We start from the raw sequence: 23652 nt of genomic DNA, 5'->3' as shown, positions 1-23652 counted from the left end.
GTCTAACATCTTGATAATATACCGTTAATTAGTTTGAAATATTATTTAGAATATGAAATTAACAAAGAGGAGAGAAATGTACCAAGCGGAAACTCAATCAAAATATTGGTAAGATGACTGCAGTTTATATATGCAGACGAATTTTGCAATTCATATAGGGATTAATGGGGTAATTATTTAATTTTTCAGCAAAACCTTACCCCATACAGAAGCCACAGAAATGAACAAAAATAAACTAATTTTCCAGATCATTTTTTTTATAATATCACATTCAGCTCATATACGAATATAATACAGAAAGGGACGGGCTGCGACAAAAGTCCGATAACAATCACGTGACTTTATACGACGTACAAAGTCATCACATGACCGATAAGCATGGCGGACCAAACAAGGTCGCAAGGAAAACATAGATATAAAACCATAAAAAGCAAGCGACAGCCACTGTGTGCTAGAACATCGTATAGCTGCCATAAACTATGCTTATTTCTGTATACACTTTGCTACCTGGTTAGTCTAGATTTGAAACCTGATCGGAAATATTGTAGTATTTTCGTGGCAAATTTTGCATAGAGATTTTTCAAGTTGTTTACTGTCCTAATAATTGTTTGCATGCAAAATCGGTGTTATCGCTTGACTATTATGAAATTGCGTAAATTTGACACTTGTTGTAGAAATATTTTATTTAAGTTATACATTAAAATCTGATATTTTAAGCAGCTAACAAGACTGGCTATACATGCTAAAATTATAAGATAATCTAGCTTGAACCTTACCCTGGACTTTATTATACTAAAATATTCAGATGCTTATAGTATAGAAGTATTTGCTGTGATATGATTGAAACTTCTATATTATTGATACAGATTTGCATTTATCAAGTTGTACATATCCTTCAAGTATTTAAATTGGTAATGAGTTCAAACAAAACTCAGATAAGTTGACCAAAGATTAAAGTTCAACATAACTTTGTGATAAAACAAAAATTGCAATACACATAGATATCTGTTATTTAGTTTAAAATTAACTAGATCTTTATGAAAATTAATATTAACCATGGGTTTAAAGGCTTGGAAATAATATCCTTTCTGAATATATGGATTTTATTATTAATTCATGACACAAAATACCTATAGATAATAGTTGTCAAAAATTCTATATGTATACACAGTTTAATGCTATAAGTACACACATGTGTCGGGTAATAACACCAATAAACGGACTGCTGCTGGAACAGGGTGATTGAACGTGATAACTCGCTGAACCCATGCACTGTTGTCTATCTGCATGATCTGTGTAATCTACAGACCAGCAATCATTGTAAACAAATAACTACCACAAATTGTATTCACAAATATAAACATTTTCCATAGGCCTGAATATTTAGTTGCTTTATACATGCTATAAAAAGGTTCAGTTGTCTTAAATGTCTTTTTTGTTTCTTGACAAGGCGGTGAAATATCTTAACAGTGAACAAAAATCTCCTAATTTCCCCCTTTTTCAACATTTTTTCACCTTAAAGTACATGTACATGAACTTGCTTGACTTTTAAAAATGAACGAATTATTGGGAAATACTTTTTATTAACATATTATAAAGTGAATCAATGAGTTAATATGAATGTTGATTGTAAGAACTTTTTAAACATTAATAATTTAACTGCAAAATGAAAGAACAAGAGAAGAAAAAAGAAAATGTAAGAAAAAGAGACTGAAGATACCAAATGTACATTCATAATTAAAGAACAATCTATAACCCCATGGGAATAAAACAACAAAAAGACAAACAAAACACTATACAGAAAGCTAAAGAGTGAGCAATTTATCAAAAACTGGGGTGATCTTAGGTGCTCTGGCATACATATCAAAGACAACAAAATTAAATAGGTATAAAAGGATGATACTTTAAATTCAAACAGATTCTGAAGAATTATCCTCACTGACCTGTAAAAGATTTTCCAATGAGGCCTATGGTTTTGTGTTTTGGAGGTTTGAAAAATTGAATGAGTTCACCTATAAATTCTGTTATTTCAGTTGATTGGGATTGCTTTGCTAGGAATTGGTATTTATGTTGAAGTGGAGAGGAGAGAATACACAGGCCTAGAGAAGTCCTTGTCTTTACCAGTAGCCATTTTGATATTCATTGGACTCTTCATATCTATTAATGGTCTCTGTGGATTGGTTGGAACAGTGGAAGAAAATATTTCCTTACTAAAACTGGTAAATATAAATAAATGTAGATGTCGGTTATATGACCATGAGACAGCAACCCAATATAAAATATTTACCATAAGACATCAGGGTCAAAATGATGTGTCCAGGTAGCTATATAGGTGACATATCTTTCTTTGGACTCACCTTGTGAACTATGGTTCATTATCATATCATATTAATACGTTCTTATCCTGATATGTATGTGATAATTGTTTCTGGACATTAAACACTAATTAATCATCAATATCATCCTACATTATGGCATGGAGGAAGGTATGTCCTGCAAGTTATGAGGGTCTGGATGGGGTTTACAGAATAGAGAACAATGGACAAATGTGCAGAATAAAGGACAAACAAAATACTGTAATATCAGAAATTATTGTGTGAATTTTGAAGAATGGACGTAAATGCGAGATTAATTATTGCGATTTCAGGAAAATATACATACATAAATATGCATCAGATATCAGAATGCGAGTTCTTATTATTGCAATACTCACCCAGTTGCATTATTCGCAATAACTTCTGAATTTACAGTAAAGAATAGAGAAAAATAGGCAAAAACAATTAAGAATAGAGAATAATGGGGTGCTAAAATATAAAGAATAGAGAATAATGGACAAAATATAAAAGAATAAGAGAAAATTGTATAAGACATCCAGACCCTCAGTTACAGATGGCCTTATTTTGTCCAAAATCAGATCAGTTTTACACCACATTTGCAGACAGTTATGATGTCATCAATTATCATATGACACCCTGTGACTATGGGATAACATAATGGACCCTCTGATGTTAAGGTTTTTAGTGGATTTGTCAGTCGTTGTCTGATTAACCTATAAACTTGACATTGGACTGTTCAATTTTTTTAAATCAGGTAATTTAATAAATAATAATCTATACTGAAATATTTTTAGAGATTAAATTTGTAGAATTTATTTTAAATTGTTGAATTTATATGTACAGGATAGGTGATAGAGGTTTTTTTCCAAAAGTACATGTTATCAATCATGTCAAACTGGCCAAAATGTAGGATTTGAATTTACGTGTTAGCAAAAATATTTTGAAGATAAGATCTGATTATTTAGGTATGATATCAGTCTATAAGTAAACATACTTGACACAGCTTGAAGAGATACTTTGAATGATAAAAAAAATATGAGTAAACAGAGATATTGAGTAAACACTGATGGGACAGCAATGTAACAATGCTAACAAATCCTTAATCTAGAAGTCAATGAAAATAACTCTTCATTAATTTTCAATTTTTGTATGTCTGAAGCACTTTTCTTGATTTACCTTCATTAGGAATATTTGAAAGTCCAAAGATTTATAAGATTAGCTTTATGACTAAAAAGAGATCTATAGATAATATAGCCAAATTCATCTAAGGTTAACATTCCCGAGGAAAATATAACCTTAGTTTCATAATAATTTCTTAATTTATGAACAGAGAATTGAGGAAAAGTGTGTTATAAATCATGTCAATAGTGAAGCACTAACTACTGAGTTGATGAAACCCAAGTGTACTAACAGTCCACATGAAGTGCTATGGACCCAGTGGTAGTAAATGAAAATAACTTTAAATTTATTTTGTAGTCTTCAACAATAGACAAGAATCTTAAACAACATTTCAAGCTCTAAATAACCTGTGTTTGCCTAAATATTAGAATACGTTACTTCATATCTAATCACAAAACTTTGAATACAAAAAGTAAAATAACAAAAATACCGAACTCCAAGGAAAATTCGAAACGGAAAGTGCTTTATCAAATGGCAAAATCAAAAGCTCGAACACATCAAACGAATGGAAAACAACTGTTATAGTTCTGACTTGGTACAGGTATTTCCTTATGTAGAAATGGTGTGTTAAACCTGATTTTATAGCTAGCTAAACCTCTTACTTGTATGACAGTTGCATAGAATTCAATTATATTGACAACTATGTGTGAGCAAAACAAACAGACAAAATAGGTCAAAATGTCAAAAATTGGGGGGGGGGGGAAGTCCTCACACATAATCCCCTTCTTGGTAGAGCTGAAAAAGAAGAAGATCTCCTCCTTTGTATCTCCAAAGGTTTGGCAGGTGAAAAAGTAGGCAATAAGTTGATTAAATAATACACTGTAGGATTACATGAGAGACATCTATATGAACCCATTTCATATCAAAGATAGCCTTCAAATATTCTTTTTTCAAGTTTGTGTCAGAACTCCATTAAAAAAATTACACAAAGTAATTTCAAAATTTCAAAAGAATTCTAAAATTAATTTTTCGTCATATCAATTAGTAATAATATAAGGAAGAAAAACTCTTTGTTGTATGTTCGACATGTAAATATTGATTTTTGTTTACATTTTAGTTCCTGGTTCTCTCAGTTGCTACTTTCCTTGTACAGATAGCAACTGCCATCTTGATATATGTGAATGGAACAGAAGTAAGTAATACTATAAGATAAAAAAAAATTGCACAAAACTTGTAGGGAGAAATATTGCATTCATATAAAGAATTTGTACTAAATATTCTGACAGCATGCTGCATTTCCTAAAATCAAAATTACCGATCGTGTGAGACCCTCATTGGTAGTCAAGGTCATTACAAACCCCCAAAGTCAGTAAAATCAGAATATGTAGAAAACAAGGATAAGATCACAAAAACATATATGCTTGTTTCATGCCTCATGGCAAAAAAAAAAACGGTAGGTAGGTAGATAAAATTATTTTATTTTTTAACCCCCAGAATCAGAACTATATTTTTGGCACTTAATATTTGTTTTATGATCAATATATCAAACAAGAAAACACTACTCTTTATTTTTTTGGTACACACTTAAGAATGTTTTAATTCATCTCAATTGATCAACAATCATTTCTGAGTATACAGGAGATGAAAGAAATACAACAAATAACAAATAAGTTGAGAAGAAGAAAAAATAAGCAAAAATAATTAGAATACTGGTGACTTCAAAACATGAAAAGGTGATAACAGAAAATCCTGCATTCTCAATCCCATCTGAAGTTTATTTCCATAAAGTATCAGTAAAAAAGCCTGTTTAAATTTGAAAAATAAAATCCAATGAAAATCCAGGAAATTTTGATTATGACGTAAAGGACAGTTATATTATGAACATACATAGATATCTGGCTTATTTTTCATATTATTTGTTTTATTATATTTATAGATATCAGATTTAGTAAGCTCTAAATTAGCATTAGTCTTAAATGACTTCAACAGAAATCCAGACATTAGAAGTACTATGGACACAATACAAGATAAGGTAAGATAATTCAAAGAAAAAAGTGGGCAGAGTAATAACTGACTATTTGGTAAAAGTTGCCATATGGGAAGACTGATAAGTTTTTAAAGGCAGTGCTTTAATGCCTTTCTGGTTGCCGGGTTAATCCTTCCTTCCGCGATATCCAACTTATCTACGTGGGGGGTCATTAGGCTCCAAGTAGATCCGGAAATATTGAATTCTCCTCTCCTTATTGTGATATAAAATGCTTTTTGTTTCATTTCATTTACATTGGGAAATAGAGAAACGATAATTGTGTTTTGTTAGTTTTAAAACCTTTTTATATATTTGTATTTTGCATTATAAGCAGTCAACCGATTGACAAACTAGAATTATTTGAATTCCGTGTGGAAAGAGGTCGGGTTAATTGCGAGTGTTATCTGCAATCTAGATGTTTATAAATCATTTCAGTCGTTGATATAATAATTAAAGGTTGACTGAACATGAATTATATTATACAATTTAAAGCGCATTTCTGTTTATGCACGTGAACCCATCTAACATTATTGTTATTTCGCAGTTATTGTAAGTAGCAAATTATCGTTCCTGAATAGGTGGTACCGTGGTAGCCGATCCTGTTCCTCAACTTCCGGTTTCTGCACTGAGTTACATTTTTAATTAACGATGCCAAGTACTTGTTGTTGTGTACCTGGATGTCATTTAAGAGGAGGACATGCATTTCCAAATGACTTAAAAAGAAGGAAAAGTTGGATCAACGCCATGGCCCATACGCAGATTGGACGAGAACACGATGAAATCGTGGAGTCCATCTCAATCAGCTGTTCAACTGTCAGGCTGTTGTTTGCAAGGCACATTTTACTGAAAAAGACTACGTGCAGGAAACTATTCATGGTAAAACTCTATTTTCTTTTTGAAATATATAGTTATATATGTAATCGCCATGCGAATAAACCAAAGACTGTTTACAACCGCAATTATAGTATTAGAATAAAAGGGGTGGTTAATTCAAGACGTCAGAATTTTTTGGATTACGATTCAGTGTGATCTGTTTGAGATTTTTTGGTGATTGCTACAATTATAATGATTTCTTACAAGAGGTATATCATACTGAGAATTATTTTAGCAGTAATTATGCTAATGTAGTAATGACAGGAATGCATAAGCTATGCCTCATAGACTTTCTTGAAAAATATCAATGACAATGTTAACAGGAACAAAACAATGACATGCTCTCATCTATATAATAGTTATTTAGGTACAAACAATGTACGTTTGTTGCATAAGTCTCTCATTGTTTGTCCTTTGGATTTACATTATATACATTGAATCAGGCAAACATAGTTTTATCCAGATTGTAATGAATAAATCTAGATAATATTTTGCCAGGTAGTACAAAGTATACATTGCTAATGGAAGTTCATTTAATTTTCAAAAAACTAATGTTTTATAACCTTTTTCAGGGCGCAAACCCACCATACAGAGACTTAAGTCTACTGCCATTCCCAGCCTATTTTCCTGGACCAAGCAAGAGACTGAATCGTCCGCAAAAAGAAAAATCAGGGCAGTTTCCTGTGAAAACAAAAGAACTAAACTTGATGAATATTGTAGTCGAAATCTAGAGGAAAGTTTGATTGTAAAGTTGGTTTTCCTGAAGAAGTCATTCATACTGCAGAAAGGATTTATGACTGTCCACCACCAACTGCCGAGCTAATTATGAGGTTCACAGATGGAATTACGCAAACACCATCAATGTCTATGTTTTCATCAGAGAATTTTGAAATGAAGACATGTGACACAGCCATGCATTTTTATACCGGTTTAGAGTTGTATACTAAATTTTTATTTGTTTTGACCACACTTGGTCCAGCAGCACATTGTTTGAGAGACATATATTTTCAAATTGATAGGGTGTCAGTTGAAAATCTGTTTTTTTATGACTTTGATGAAATTGAGGCATTATACAACCAACTTTGAACTGTCTAGATTCTAGATTGAATCTAGTGTTAAGAATATTGTGTATACATGGATTGTTTTTATGTCTAAACAGTGGTGTGAGGCTAACACTTGGCCATCTAGTGGTTTAGTCAGGTATTTTTCGCCATCCAACTTCAAATTAAAGTTTCCTACAACTTGGATTATTATTGACAGCACAGAATATCCCGTGATAAAACCTAAAGCTCCTAGAGCTCAGGCAACCTTTTCATCATATAAAAACAGAAACACTGAAAATACTTGTATGTTCGACACCTGGTGGTTTAGTCAACTATGTCTCTAATGCAAATGTTGGTTGTACCAGTGACTGTGAAATAATGTAGTTGAAAGATGTAGAATAGTTCAATTATGTGATCCAGGTGACAGTGTGATGGCAGACAAAGGTTTAAATGTGCAAGATTTGTTTGCTAACTTTTTTTCAAAAAAAAAAAACAGAATTAGTTCCAAAACTCTTATACAGGATAGAAAAGTCTCTAATTAACACGTGCACATAGAGCGAATTATTGGACTTGGCAAAACATACAAAATTCTAATAAATCCTATGAATGGAACTAAAACAAAACTTTCATCTGAAATTTAGCATTTTTCAGAAATAACATTTAGTTGTTTTATGTTGTGTAATTTTAGAACTTGTATTGTGCCAAAGGATGCATAAATAAAAGTGACGCAATGAATTTTGTTCTGATATATATATATTTACACATGTAAATTGTAATGCATATAAAAATAAGGAGATGTGGTATGATATTCAGTGAGTTTATCGAACCAAAGTGCATAAGAAATGGGTTTAAGCAGTTACAGGTGTTACTGTCACTGTACAATCTCCAACAATGAGAAAAACTCTTACCATGTAAAATATTTCGGAGATCTTACAACTAAGTTTTGTTGTCTCACCTTGACTTTGGTGAATTGTTTATATCTGTTGATGTAAAAATAAAAAAGAAGATGTGGTATGATTGCCAATGAGACAACTCTCCACAAGAGACCAAATGACACAGAAATTAACAGCTATAGGTCACAGTACGGCCTTCAACAATGAGCAAAGCCCATACTGCACAGTCAGCTATAAAAGGCCCCGAAATGACAATGTAAAACAATTCAAACAAGAAAACTAACGGCCTAATTTATGTACAAAAAATGAACGAATAACAAATATGCAACACATATAAACAAACGACAACCACTGAATTACAGGCTCCTGACTTGGGACAGGCACATACATGTACATACAGAATGTGGCGGGGTTAAACATGTTAGCGGGATCCCAACCCTCCCCCTAACCTGGGACAGTGGTGTAACAGTACAATATAAGAACGTACTATAAAAATCAGTTGGAAGAGGCTTAACTCATCAGATGGATAAATACAAATACAAGTGGACGTGGCCGGGTAGTTGTACATGTACATCCAAACAACAAAAAGACACTAAGTACAGATCTGAGAATACTTGCAGTTACTGACAGCTAGTTCAAAGCCACTAACAACTGATAAAAAAATCTTGCATCTAAGACTAAATTATCAATCCGTAAGCTCCCTTTAGAATTTTATAAATTTTAGATTTTACATTTCTGAGTTATGGGGTATTATTCATTAAAAAAGGGGTGATTTTCCAGTTTTTGGACAACTCAAAAATGCTTTATGCAGTTCGCATGAAACTTTGGTGAATTATTTATAGCTATTGATGTAATCTCCCTATAGATTTTCAAAAATTTCAAATATGACATTGAGAAGAAATTGAACTTTATTTGTTTATAGTCTGGCAACAGATTTATTAAGTATTGTGCAACAGCACAGTGTATTGCACAACAGCAAGAAATCTTTAATTGAATATAAATTCAATTCATATAACCGATTTCAAGTTCTTTGACTACATTTATTCAGAAACTATAATATGTCAAATATTTAATTACAATCCAAATTCAGACCTGTATCAGAATATTGAATATTGAGTCCATTTTTGCCCCAACTGTTCAGGGTTGGACCTCTGCCGGTGTATCCAGCTGCGCTCAGCGAATCAGTTTATTTCTTAATTAAGAACTCCTTTTTGCATTCATAAATTACTTTATACTTGGAAATATAATTTTGCTTGTAGTTATAGTTTCTAAAAAAAGTATTGTCATTGAAAGAGTTGACATGTTGCAATGTACATTTATTCTACATAGTTCTATGGTACCAAATCAAAAGTTTATATAAAAGAAAGAAGTCAAAGGTTTCCCATCATAGTTTAGTTACATACATTTTTTTTGTACCTGAGTTCATTGAATATAGATCATTATATAAATAAGGAGATGTGTTATGATTGCCAATGAAACAACTATCATCCATACTTACCAGTAACAAACCACATTTGCAAAGTTGAATAAAATACAGTTGATAACATTTACTTATTACTAAAAAGAAATTGCCTAACTATTTTAAACAGTATTTGACTATAAACATAGATAAAAAAAGGTACAAACTGGACATAATGCACTAGTTCATAAAGAAGTGAGAACAATCGCCTTTATATAGTGCTCAGAATAAGACATTCATAAAACTTGTTCAATATCATTAGAGAACTATAAATCTTAAATACTGAAAGCCACCTCTGATAAGTACAATGTACTATGCAAGATAATGATATAACTGGACTAAAAATACACACAACCTGTAATTAACTGCCTTTACAGCGCTTTCGCGCTTTGATTTATTTGTAGGTATACAATCATAAGAAATATGTATAACATTTGTTTTCATCCCATTTTCTAATGTCCTGATTTAAGTCAGCAAACTCTGTGATATTTTTTAAAACACAGATAGCTGGTATTTTAACCAAAACAATGATAAAATGCTAAAAGGTTGTCAAATCTAGCATAATTCTGTGGTCCATAGGATTTCATATCTGCTTTGACATTAATACCCATCAGTAAGCCTATTTCAAGAAATGTTTTCATTTCCTCAGTACATTTTGTATTTGGTATAACCCATGGCGATTTATTTTCATCAGGATGCTCTAGAATTAGTTTATTAGCATACCTATCTGTCTCCTGTATGATGAATTTCAAGATCTCATTTGTAAACAGCAGTGGGGAAAAAATCATATGGCTCTTAATAATAGGTATGGTTACATTTTCATTGTTAAAAAAGTATAGGGTATGTCAATAGGGACTTTTTTCATATATAGAATATACATATTAAAGACACATAATGACTTCAAAATATTTAAAAGCTGGTTATACATGTAGTAAGGGCTAAAAATTAAGATAATGGGAAACTGGAACCACTTGTTTTATTTGGCATTACTTAAACAAAGAAAATTGTGAATCTGATTTCCTTTTAAAAGAATTATCTGATTCCTATGTGTAATATTTTATTTATTTTTAGTATTCTTGTTGTGGGATAAGTTCATGGCATGATTATGTAGACTATGCAGATGCTTGCAGAGAGAGATGTACTTATGGAAATACATGCAATAGCCAGTGTATATTTCCACAGTCTTGTTGTTCCTTGCCAAATGTAAGAATTATGGGATTAGGAATGGTTCCAGAAAGGGTCTTTAAAACTAGACACTCTCAACATAGATGAATATAATTGCACATAGATGAATGTATTTTATGATAACTTTTGATTTTTGAGCATTTTGACCCTTGATATCTTTGAATTAAGGGTATGCATTTAAAAGTTTTTGGTCCTAATATCTTGACTCTCGGAGCATGTTTGCTGGTAAAATAAATATGACTTCTGAGATTGCTTATAAAAATTAGGAGATGTGGTATGATTGCCAATGAGACAACTATCCACCAGAGTTCAAATGAGGAAAATATAAGCAATTATATATTACGGTACGGCCTTCAACAATGAGAAAACCACATACCGTATAGTCAACTATAAAAGGTCCCGACATGAAAAATGTGAAACAATTCAAAGGAGAAAACTAAAGGCCTGATTTATAACAATACAACAAAAAAAATGACAGATGTGAACTGAAAACAACCACTGAATTACAGGCTCCTGTCTTGGGACAGGCACTTAAAGAAAGTGGCGGGGTTAAACATGTTTGTAAGTGCACAACATAAGAGCAAACTTAAAAATAAGTTGCAAATGATTAATCTCAATAGATAGCTACGAAGCACAAAAAAAAACAACAAAGCACCTAGTATTTTTTTTATTAAATTGCTGTTTCATTTTGAATAAGCATAATTTTTATCAGCATATGGGGCATTGTCTTGTCTTTATTTCTGAGATATCAATATATAATTTTGTTGTTCTACTTTTGTGATAATTATTTTTTAAATTTGTTATTTGGGCATATAGGAGATGTTACTTATATTAATATATAATTCAAACTATTTTGAAGAATTTGTTGCACTACATTTCATTTTACAGTTTTGGTTACCTCCCTTTATATAGATATGAGACACTATATGTTATTTTGCAGGTTCCACAAAGTGCCATTAACTGTACCAGTAATAAAGTGTCAGAGGTATGCTTGTATTTTTATAGCAATTTAAATATATTAATACTTTGGGGAAAGTTATTAAACAATAATGGCCTTCATATTAAAAAGTTAATATCCAAAATTATTACGTTAAGATAAGGCTATTTTCCCCTAGGTTCAGAGGACCAAAGAACATAACCTTTTCAAGATTTGAAAAAACAATTCTATAAATTTTGATAAAGCATACAAATGTATATGTATTTTCATACTGAACTGAATATGAGGGAATCCTTTACAATTTTTTTAATTATCAATTTAACATCAACAAGTAAATTATATCCTCCATATGTCAAGAACTCTTTGTTCGTTTAGATGGTTAACTCCATCTTTAATCTGATCTTGTCATTTCACTTTATTCATTTTAATTTTAATCTATTTTCTTTTATTTCAGAAATCATGATTGTTTCAATTATGTATTATTTTTTTTTTTGATAGAAAATTTAAATACTCCTAGTGAAAACCTAGTCACTTTTGCACAGGTAAATATTGTGCAAGTAATGTGTTTTGTCGTGCAAAACATAGGACAAATTTACACAAACATAACACGTTGGTTAGCCTCAACAAAATTGAGGAAGACATAATTCCTAACTGATTGTACAAGGAAAAAAGAAAATAATTAATTGTCAAGACTTTTTGTAAGTGAAAGATACCAGTAGGTAAGAAAATCTGTAAACCTGTTGTTTTTGTCAATATTCAAAAAATGTCTTGTTAAAATTAAAAAAATTACAGATAAATAAAACAAGTTTTCCATTGTTCAGGTTCTGCAAAATTTTCTTAACCTTGTAGTTATTTTATTTAGGTACCTCCATCCATGACAATTAAGAATGGTTGTTTTATTTAGGTACCTCCATCCATGACAATTAAGAATGGTTGTTTTTATGCCTTTGTTGATTGGTTGAGTGATAGGATGGATCTGATTGGTGCAACAACTTTGGGCCTGGCATTACCACAGGTTAGTACCACAAATTCATCATGCTTATTTTCCTCCCCGAAAGTCGCAGAAAGCAAGACATAGGTGTTGCTTTATCTGGCGGCGGCGTTGGTGGCGTCAACAATTGTTAAGTTTTCTGGTTAAGTCAGTTTGATAGGAACTACTTATGATAGATGAATGACATTTTCTATAAAGTTGCATTACTATCAGTACATATCAGTGTAACGACTATTTCGAGGCCCTGTCCCCATAGGTCATGGTCCAGTGACTTTCAATTAATTATCAATTTTCAATTTTAATTTTTCTGCTTATTAAGTTAGTTTGATAGGAACTCCATAGGATAGACAATGATATTTTCTATAAAATTGCATTACTATCAGTACATTTCAGTTTGAATATCATTTTGATGCGCTGCCCTCTATGTCATGGTCCTGCAACTGTGAATTAATCAGCAATATTGCTGTCCATTTGATTGTTTTTTTTCTGAATTTTCTGTGGACAGGCAAGACATTTCTCTGTGTCAACAGTTTATTAATTCAGTTTTTTCAAACATTATGGCATTTGTGGGAATTTGGTATCCAAGCAATAAGGATGAAGCCACAGTCCACATTAGACTTGTACGCAGACTTTGGCAAAAAAATCAAATATCAATGAATATCTATTTTTTTCCACATCCACAAAAAATTGGTACCCACGAAAATAAATGAATCCATAGTTTGCAGGAATGAAATTGAAACAAATATTCAATAGATTTGTTTTCTATTTTAATTCTATTTTGTCTAATTTTAGGTAGCAGGTATAATATGGGCTTACCTTGTACTTAGAAAAATCAGAGAATACCAGTGCTGGTATACTGTGGAACTTGCTTCAGATTATGAAAATAAGCTTTGAATTTCCGGTAAGTTTGCAAAGGCTGTTAAAAATAAATTATCAAGGAGGGAGAAGGTTAGGGTTAAATAACATGCTTTTCTACTCACATCACCAATGCAAATTAGGTGATACTATAGGGGTTAGAGCAATCTTGCAAAGACTTGCATTCACCTTGTCCATCTATATGTCTGTCTGTCTTTTTATTATACAATCGCAAAAAAAAAAATTTGCGGTTGTATATTGGTATCACATCGTTTTCGTCGTCCGCTTCGTCCGAAGACATTTGATTTCCAGACAATAACTTTAGTATTAGTAAATAGAAATCTATGAAATTTAAACACAAGGTTTATAACCACAAAAGGAAGGTTGGGATTGATTTTGGGGGTTATGGTCCCAACAGTTTAGGAATAAGGGGCCAAAAAGGGGCCCAAATAAGCATTTTTCTAGTTTCCAGACAATAACATGTGGAACAGTATATGGAACTCTCTGAAATTATACCACAAGTTCCATACCACAAAGGGATGGTAAGAATTGGCTTTGGGGTGTTATGGCTCAAACCGTTTAGGAATTAGGGGCAAAAAAGTGAGAAAAAACAAGGGTGTCCTGGTTAATGGACAATTACTTAAGTACAATGTTTTGTTTGAATTCCCTCCCTTACACTGCTTTTAAAATATGTATAAAGAAATGTTGTATTGTCTTGAGGTGATTAGCTGTCAATTTATTTTTAGAATTAGTATTTTAATTCTAATATGATGTATTTAAATGGGTTATTATGGTTGCAAACTCCATTGGAAATTTGAATTGAGATAATGACCCTTTCTTGAGGGAAAGAATTTTTTTTGGAAAAAGGGGGGGGGAGGTTAAAAAAAATGTGTGTGGGGGGGGGGGGGGGTAAACAAAAAAGTGGCCCAAATAAGCATTTTTCTAGTTTTCAGGCAATAACTTGTGGAACGGTGTATGGATCTCTCTGAAATTGTACAACAAGTTTTTATGCCACAAAGGGATGGTTAGAATTGACTTTTGGGGGTAATGGCTCAAATTGTTTAGGAATTAGGGGCAAAAATGGGGGAAAAACAAGGGTTTCCTTGTTAATGGACAATCACTTTTTTAAGTACAATGTTAAATTTGGATTACCTCCCTTACACTGCCTTAAAATTATGTATAATGAAATTTTGTATTGTCTTCAGGTGATTAGCTGTCAATTTATTTTTAGAAGTTACTAATAAAAGTGCTGATTAAAGATATATTATTTTTAGACATGATTATGTATGTCATTTTCTATTTTAAGACTTATGATGTATTTAAATGGGTAATTATGGTTGCAAACTCCATTGGAAATTTGAATTGAGATAATGACCATATCTTGAGGGAAAGATTTTTTTTTTTTGAAAAAAGGGAAGGGGGGAGGTGAAAAAAAATTGTGGGGTAAACAAAAAATTGTGGGGGGGGGGGGGGGAACAATTTTTTTTTCTCATTACAGATTTCAGAAATTAAAAAGAAAATTTCTTCAAATATTCAAATTTTGCCAAGGGGGGTGAAATTTTTTTTTTTTTTTTTTGGGGGGGGGGGGGGGGGGGGTCAATTCGCAACAGCATAGTGTATTGCACAAAAGCAAAAAATTAAATACAAATTCAAATCATATAACCAATTCTAAGTTCTTTGACTACAGTTATTCTGTATCAGAAACCTATTATGTAACAAACATTTACTTTTTTAAATTTTGACTTGGATGGAGAGTTGTCTCATTGGCACTCATACCACATCTTCGTATATCTATTTAATTTCAATCCAAATTCAGACCTGTATCAAGCATGAATATTGTGTCCATTTTTGCCTCAACTGTTCAGGGTTGGACCTCTGCGGTCGTATCCAGCTGCGCTCGGCGAAGCATTTTATTTTTGTTTGTTTTGTCAAGTAACATGTCACTGAAAACAGATAGGTTTGAAATGTAGATACAATTATTATTTCTAATTTATTGTTTACTGTGTTGAAGTTTACATTTACTTTCTTATCTTTCACATTTATTTTAGAATATCATATTTTAAGGTTGGAAGTCTTTGAAGAATAATATTTAAATCTTATCTTTCAACACTTGTTTATATACAGTTACAAGGAATTATGAAACTGGGAGGAAGTTATTTTAAAAAAGAGCTTGCAATGTTACACTTTTAGAGACTTGGGGTCATTAATTTTTAATCACTTATTAAATGTATTTCACTTTTCTTTCAGATTTCTCACAGATTATTACACCTCTGACAGCATATAGAAGTCCCAAAACATGGTTGTCTTACCTAAAGTACCTCATATTTTGTTTCAAAGATTTAAAGATAATTTTTTGTGCAACAAAACTTATGGAAAAGGTCAGGTTTAAAACAAAATAATTGCTATAATTTCTTTAATTCAAGATGATAAAACATTGAAAAAAAATCACCATGAGATGTAACCACTTAAATGTTTGGTTTATTTAAATGTTTTGCTTTAGATTTGAAACATGAGTGAGTTTTCTCCCTTTACAATAAAAAGCATTTTGATGAAGATATCAGAATTAATTAGTAGTATATCGTATAGATATTAAAAACTGATAATAAAGACAATTAATAAGAAGAGAAATGAGAAATACCAATTCCATTTTGAAAAGTTTACTTTAATAATAAAGATTTTTATTCATATTATTATTAATGATTTCATGCCAGTAGCTTTATCCTATGTGTTTGGTCATTTACACCAATATTCATATTTTCACCTTTATTAGATATTTTTCAGTGATTTTTTTTTGGCTTTTGAAGTCAGTTTAAATAATTTTGGACAAAATATGATGCACCATTCTTTAACTTTTAGGTAGAGTAAAAAAGATGAAACAAATATACCACTTATTCAATGTATTTTCAAAGTGTCATATCTTACATTTAATATCATATATAACAATAGTGCAATATGTTAAATCTGCAACATCAAGAAGCATTTATGTAAATATCCCTGTTTACTTGTTGAAATTGTTTGTTTATTTTTTACAATCTGTAGTATTTTCAGCATTGGTTTAATGCCTTTTAAAGTCATTGCCTTGCTTTGGTTCAGAGCCAATATCTTGCTTGCTTAGCTTTCTCTTGAAGGAATGTTTCCATTTACATTTGAAATACTGTAAGTTCTAAAACTTTTGGACTGTTTGTATTATTGTGAAGGTAGGTGCCGAAAAAAAAAATGAATTGGCATTTTAAATTTTGACAGCATTATTTGGAATCAGCTTTTTCCTGACATCACAATAATTAAATTTGCATTTGTGTAGATTGTGGATTGTTCTATAATCTCAATAAGGGCTATTCCATTAAAATGTATGTGGGAGGGTAGGAAAGGACTTTCAAAATATCCCTACAACCAAGAACCATTTTTTAGATGATTTTGCATAATGGTAATAGACGCATACTGCAAAAAGACCCATGACCCACATTCAATAATTAAACTTCCCTTCCTACCCTCCCACATACATTTTAATGGAATAGCCCTAATAAACACATGCAATAATTTCTGATGTTACACTATCCTTTATCCTGATTGAAACAGATATTCCTCTATAAACAATTGATCTTTAGAGAAGATCAGAGTCAAGTAAATCATAAAAATGAAGCCTCAAGAACAGTTTGACCCTAAAAATCTTAAATTCAACCTTCACCTTCATGAAAAAAATCACTTTAAAGTAAATTGAAAGGCAAACTGTAAGCTAATCCTAGAAATTTTAAAATCCAATACAAATTTTTTGTTATGCAAATTGTGTGTATATAGCTTTTATTGTGTCCATCTTTTTATAATTCCTTCCATCCAAATTATAATAGGTGTTCAGACATTATTTGTTGTACCTGCAGATTTATTTAGTTGGTTATGTTAATGTATAACAAAGTTACGAGTTGATTGTGCATGTTGTTCTAGTTGACCCACTTTTGACAGAGTTATTGCCCTTGTCCATGTCTTATTTACTGCAGGGAGTTGAAATTGTATAATACTTAAACCATAAGAAGATTCAATCCAAGCTACTAGTTTTCAACTAGCTGTCAGTTGATTGGTCAACTGTCTGTCTTCACTTCTAAATTTGCTTTTATTTTAATTGTGAGAGTTGATCAAATTGTATGTTACCAAAGTGTTACTTTTCTCACTTGCCCAACAGGCCTAGGATTAAGTGAGCTTTACTTTTTATTTTGTAGTAGTGTTCTATTCCAAATAAATAACTTGATCTGAAAAGAAAAAAAAAATAATGCAACTAGAAACAAATCTCAATTCCAATTGGTCAATTGTCAAATTTCTATGTGAACAAGACTACATGATATTCATTGCCATCCCAGTATTTACTTGCAGTAAAATTTGTCACAAAACACTTTGAAAAATATAAAAATGAAATTATAATCATTTTTTTTTTAACCCCATTATTAGTTTACTTATATCGATAAAACTAGGAAAATATGTTTTATATGTTATACGAAAAATACTTAGATGATGACTTAATATTCTTGAATTTTGCCTTTAACTACAAAGCAGAAGCCTTCAAATAATTATTTAATCGTATTTGACATTGAATGACAGGAAACTTCACTCTTTGCTATTTAAAAGTTCAGCACCTCAACCAACAGGAGATTCTTAAACTCTGCAATGTACAAGCATAATATTAAAAAATATCTTATTGGAGAATGCTAAACTTGAGTGGTGAATAAAAAAAATCGTCCAAGATACTGAAAGGCTCATAAGGCTTATGTAATTTTATGTGAATTTTGAAGAACAAAATGCTTTATAAACCAAATGTACGTTATAGTAATTTAGCACATCAATGATCTTAAGTACAAGTCTGTGATTTTTATTTAATTTGTAAGGATACTGTTAGTTACAAGAAAATAGTTGTTAGTACAAAATGTCATTAGTATTAGTGTTGTAATTTATTTATTTTATGATATTATAATTCACTTTTATTGTTATTTCATGTATATTATAAAGTCTTTCTATTTATCTTTCTGTCTCACATGTTTACGCTTTCTTTATGTTTATTTTTATATTATATAATATTGGTATTGTTTACGAGGCATAATGTATATTTAAATAGGATGTGGTTTCTATAGGGTTACAATAGAGCAGTTATTTGTTGATAGAGCAAAACATTTTATTGATTCAATGGGAGAAAGACTTTTTACAATTTTTGTTTTTAACAAATACTGTATTGACAAATAGAAAAATTGTGACTAAAGTATGTTATTTTATTACATTTTGCCCGCACTTTTTTTATCCTAGATTTGGCATTGAAGGAAACCTGTATTACTTTTCAGGAAAGGATATAACTTGTATAAATTATAACTTCAAAGTGAATTCAGGATTCAGGAAAGTACTTGGTAAAAAGAGATTTTTAGAGTAGGAAGTAACAAATACAAAAATGTAAATGTGAAATAAGATCTTGTATGCAAAAATTAAAAACTTTTAATTAAGCAAATAAGTAAACTAATAAAATATTACATATATTGGATTTGGATAAAATATTTATGTAAGCTTTAGTCCTGTAATAGGTCATAAGATCTTGAAGATGGATCTGTCAAGTACTTGTACCTTTATTTAATTATTCTCAACTAAAGAAAATTTTGACTCAAAGCTGATGTTTTAACCTCAGGTTTTATTGCCACAATCCTAAATATCAGCTGAAATGATTGGTTTTATGATATATTGGAATTTTTTTTTATACACAAGGCCAGAATGGGTTTTAATGTTCTATTTTCTTTAATTGAAGTATTTTGCATTTGGTCATCTCATGTATTCGCTGCATCTTTTGCTCTACCAATATTTTCGGCAAAGGTTGTGTTTCTGTTTCTTCAAATTGTTTGTTTTAGTTAACATAGTCTTATTTATATGGCAGCAGTGTTCAAAATAAGTGCCCACACAATATATGTTGGGCTATTAATCGTCTGTAGAAATTTCCCCCACTGAATACATTGTGTTTAAAAATAACATTGAAATCGCAGTATATGTACATGATTTTAGATCTGTGTGAACCAGTAGGTGTTTTGTTCTTACCAATTACCCCCATAAGATTGAATCAAGTTTATGGTGTTTGGAATTGAAAATCGGACATTATGTCAAGTGATTGGAAAAAACAGCTGTCAATCAATTACGAATAACTCAATATTACCTTGAGAAGGAGTGACTAAGAGTATAATGTAAGAGAAGATGGTATTTTTAGACCTTATGTATTTTGTCAACATTTGAAGACTTGGAAAGCGTTAGCAAATCTTTTCCTTAGACTAGTCTGGTGAGGTAATTTTACCACTTATTTTGAACATAATCTTGATAGAATTAGCAAAATATTTCTTTACTTAGCCTTGCACATGTAAGCTTATTTACTTGGTATATTTTTAAACACTGCTTTTTGGGTATTGGTGTAATAATTTATGTACATATCACCATTAGTATTTTATTAATACCCGGTAGTGTTGGGGTTATACAGTACTTACATATGTGTGATCCTATAAATAGATTTTACAAATATTTACTCATGTTGATTGTGTTCAGTTGTTTTGCTTAAATAAAAATAGTGCCTTTAAAGTTGTTGTTTTGAAATTGAATTTCATTTATTTTCAAAACCACAAATATCTCATATGAATAAGGAAATGGGGAGTAAGGATCTATGAAACAGCAGCCCAAATACACAAATAAAAGTAAATAAACTCATCATAGATGCCAGGATTCAAAGGAGTAGGCCTGGTAAAACCCCTTTTTGGCCCCCAAAATATAGCATTTTTACAAATTTGTTGAAAATGTAAACTGTTAGCTATTTATTAAGAATGTGAATACTTTTGTTACATAAATATGGGCTGTTTTTGACAATACAATGGACATGCATCAGGTACAAGCATCATTATTTCAAATCTTCACAATTTTAGCATTTTTGTCGAGCCTTCGACTTTAGTCGAAAAAGCGAGACATAGCGATCCTACATTCCGTCGTCGTTGTCGTCGGCGGCGTCCACAAATATTCACTCTGTGGTTAAAGTTTTTGAAATTTTAATAACTTTCTTAAACTATCCTGGATTTCTACCAAACTTGGACAGAAGCTTGTTTATGATCATAAGATAGTATCCAGAGGTAAATTTTGTAAAAATAAAATTCAATTTTTTCCGTATTTTACTTATAAATGGACTTAGTTTTTCTGCCGGGAAATATTACATTCACTCTGTGGTTAAAGTTTTTAAAATTTTAATAACTTTCTTAAACTATCCTGGGTTTCTACCAAACTTGGACAGAAGCTTGTTTATGATCATAAGATAGTATTCAGAAGTAAATTTTGTAAAAATAAAATTCCATTTTTTCCGTATTTATTTATAAATGGACTTAGATTTTCTGCCAGGAAACAACAAATTCACTCTGTGGTTAAAGTTTTTAAAATTTTAATAACTTTCTTGTACTATTTTGGATTTGTACCAACTTGGACAGAAGCTTGTTTATGATCAAAAGCTAGTATCTAGAAGGAAATTTTGTAAAAAAATAAATCCGTTTTTTCTGTATTTTACTTTTAAATGGACTTAGATTTTCTGCCTGGAAACAACACATTCACTCTGTGGTTAAAGTTTTTAAAATTTTAATAACTTTCTTATACTATTTAGGATTTGTACCAAACTTGGACAGAAGCTTGTTTATGATCAAATGCTAGTATCTAGAAGGAAATTTTTTCTTCCAGTTAACATAACATTCAGTCTGCAGTTAAAGTTTTTAAACATTTATTAGATTAATAAACTATCCTGGATTTTTACCAAACTTGGACAGAAGCTTCTTACAATCAAAAGATAGTATCAAGAGGAATATTTTTATTGATTTACTTCCTCATTTTTGCTGAGCCTGCGATTAACAGAAAAAGTAGGCGAGACACTGGGTTCCGTGGAACCCTTACGAATTTTTTCTAAAGTTAAGACAGTTTTTGTCTAAAATGGAAGTGGACGCACTAGTGTTCAGTCTTAATATTTAAATATATGTTGTATTTAATGATAATACATAACACATATAAATGTTGAGACTGAACACGAATGCGACCACTTCCATTTTAGACAAAACCATCTGAAAAGTTATGTTTTATGGCATATTTGATTAATTTTTTATATTTAAGCTTGAAATAGAGCGTCTTTAATGATCAAATCAGTTCAAATCTTTAACATTAACTAATTGAATCAACTGAAGTAGACACTGAAATGTTTAGAAAATGTAAAAAGTTTTCAAAAGATGAACTTTGAATTTTAGGCCAAATTTAGCCTGTACCGGACCTTCTCCTTTCATACGCTTGACTCGTGTTATGTCTACTAAAGACTCATCAGTGATGCTCGAATAAAAAAAGTTAAAAAGGCCAAATAAAGTATGTTAAATCATCACAAGTATGAGTAAAAATTATGACACATACATTTTCACTTTGTTAAAGATACTCATGAGTTTCCGTTGCTTGATTGGAATGAAACTTATAAAGAAGGAAGATATAGGGAAGGGGAAACACTTGATTTTGAGGCAAATATGTCAATGGTCAAGATGATTGTTACTTAAAATAGAACAAATGAAAATTTTTTACTTGAATTTCTCTTTCTTGATTGGAATGGAACTTGTGCAGATAGAAGATAAAGGGAAGGGGAGGAAGCTTATTATGCATTTGAGGCTAATAGGTCAAAGGTCAAGGTCTCTGTTACTAGAAATAGAAAAATAGTCGACAAAAAGGTTTACAGCTGGTAGATTGGGTTTCTCTTGCCTGATGGTAATGATAGTGCATGTTTTATTTGTCCCTCCAATAGATATAAGAAGATGTGGTATGAGTGCCAATGAGACAACTCTCCATCTAAGTCACAATTTATAAAAGTCCAAACATACTAGTATTTTAAACCCTTCAAATTAAAATGTTTTCTCTCAGTAAATGTGCAATAGGGGGGGGGGGGGGGGGGGGGGGGGGGGGGTGTGTGTAGGTTAACAGAGCCAGATTTTTACTTATTTGTTTTGATTCCATTTCAGTATTCTGTAAGTGTAAAGGAAACATGAGAATCGGTTAACACTTACATGGATCAATGAAAAGTGAAAATGAGCATAAGGTCCTGTCACACAGACATGGTAACCATAATGTGATTGTATAGACCCAAAAAGAGTAGTTGATCAATTAATTATAGAAATTGAGAACCTGATTGGTTATGAAACTTCAATGAACCATTTGAATGAGGTCAAGGTTGGGTGAACCTTTATAAATTAGCATTATGCCTTAATATGCTAACCTATGGCTAGTATTAGATCCAAGGTATACTAGATATAAATATTACTGACGACCTTGCAAGACCATCATGGGTAGTCAAGGTCCTTAAACACCCCTGTTGTATTACAATTTTCAATCTGAACTATGAAGCTTTATGCAAGTAAATTATGCCATATGACTTTTAGCATCTTCTATATCTTCCCTTCTGCAACTTTCATTGTAGGGAGTCAAAAGTAACGTTCATTCTTATTTTCTTTATTTTTTACAAAATCAAATAAAACGAGTGGATAACCACTGTTTGATTATCTTCCCATTAATTCAACAAATTTGTGCAAAAGTTACCTCCCCTGTCAGAATCATAGTTTTATTGATTTGTCTATAAATCATCATTTCTAATGAATCATAAAATATTTTAAGAAAAAATTGTGATGATTTAGGCACATGTATTATCAAAAATTATGTCTACGAATTCTCAGTTTTGTTCGATGTTTAAAAAGTTTGAAAACTTATGATACCAACAAATAAACTTAAAAAAAATAGTCAAGATGACACCTGTCACTTCTATAACACATACCGACCGTACAAGGGCTGTATAGCCAGTCAAGGTTGTTAAAAAATTCCATATATATATAACACATATACATACTACAGTAGACTCAGATGACACCTGACACTTCTATAACACA

The 23652-nt window shown here is 31.2% G+C and overlaps 1 protein-coding gene and 1 long non-coding RNA gene across 2 annotated transcripts; both read left to right on the top strand.

Moving 5' to 3' along the window:
• The first annotated feature begins 376 nt into the window (after positions 1-376).
• Positions 377-20299, top strand: LOC127709303 (tetraspanin-33-like). The gene is made up of 9 exons (XM_052214770.1): positions 377-510; positions 2034-2219; positions 4573-4647; positions 5392-5487; positions 10821-10952; positions 11875-11919; positions 12776-12886; positions 13655-13763; positions 15965-20299. Exons 1-8 carry the CDS (start codon positions 379-381, stop codon positions 13754-13756), a joined length of 879 nt encoding a protein of 292 aa, XP_052070730.1. The 5' UTR covers positions 377-378; the 3' UTR covers positions 13757-13763; positions 15965-20299.
• LOC127709316 (uncharacterized) lies at positions 6314-7873 on the top strand. Its single transcript, XR_007985588.1, has 2 exons — positions 6314-6357; positions 6927-7873. It is a non-coding gene; the product is annotated as an uncharacterized LOC127709316 (long non-coding RNA).
• Positions 20300-23652: the final 3353 nt, after the last annotated feature.

Source organism: Mytilus californianus, unplaced genomic scaffold (assembly GCF_021869535.1).
Source record: "Mytilus californianus isolate M0D057914Y unplaced genomic scaffold, xbMytCali1.0.p SCAF_7, whole genome shotgun sequence".
Classification (NCBI taxonomy): Eukaryota; Metazoa; Mollusca; class Bivalvia; order Mytilida; family Mytilidae; genus Mytilus; species Mytilus californianus.
This window is presented reverse-complemented; position numbering and strand designations above follow the sequence as displayed.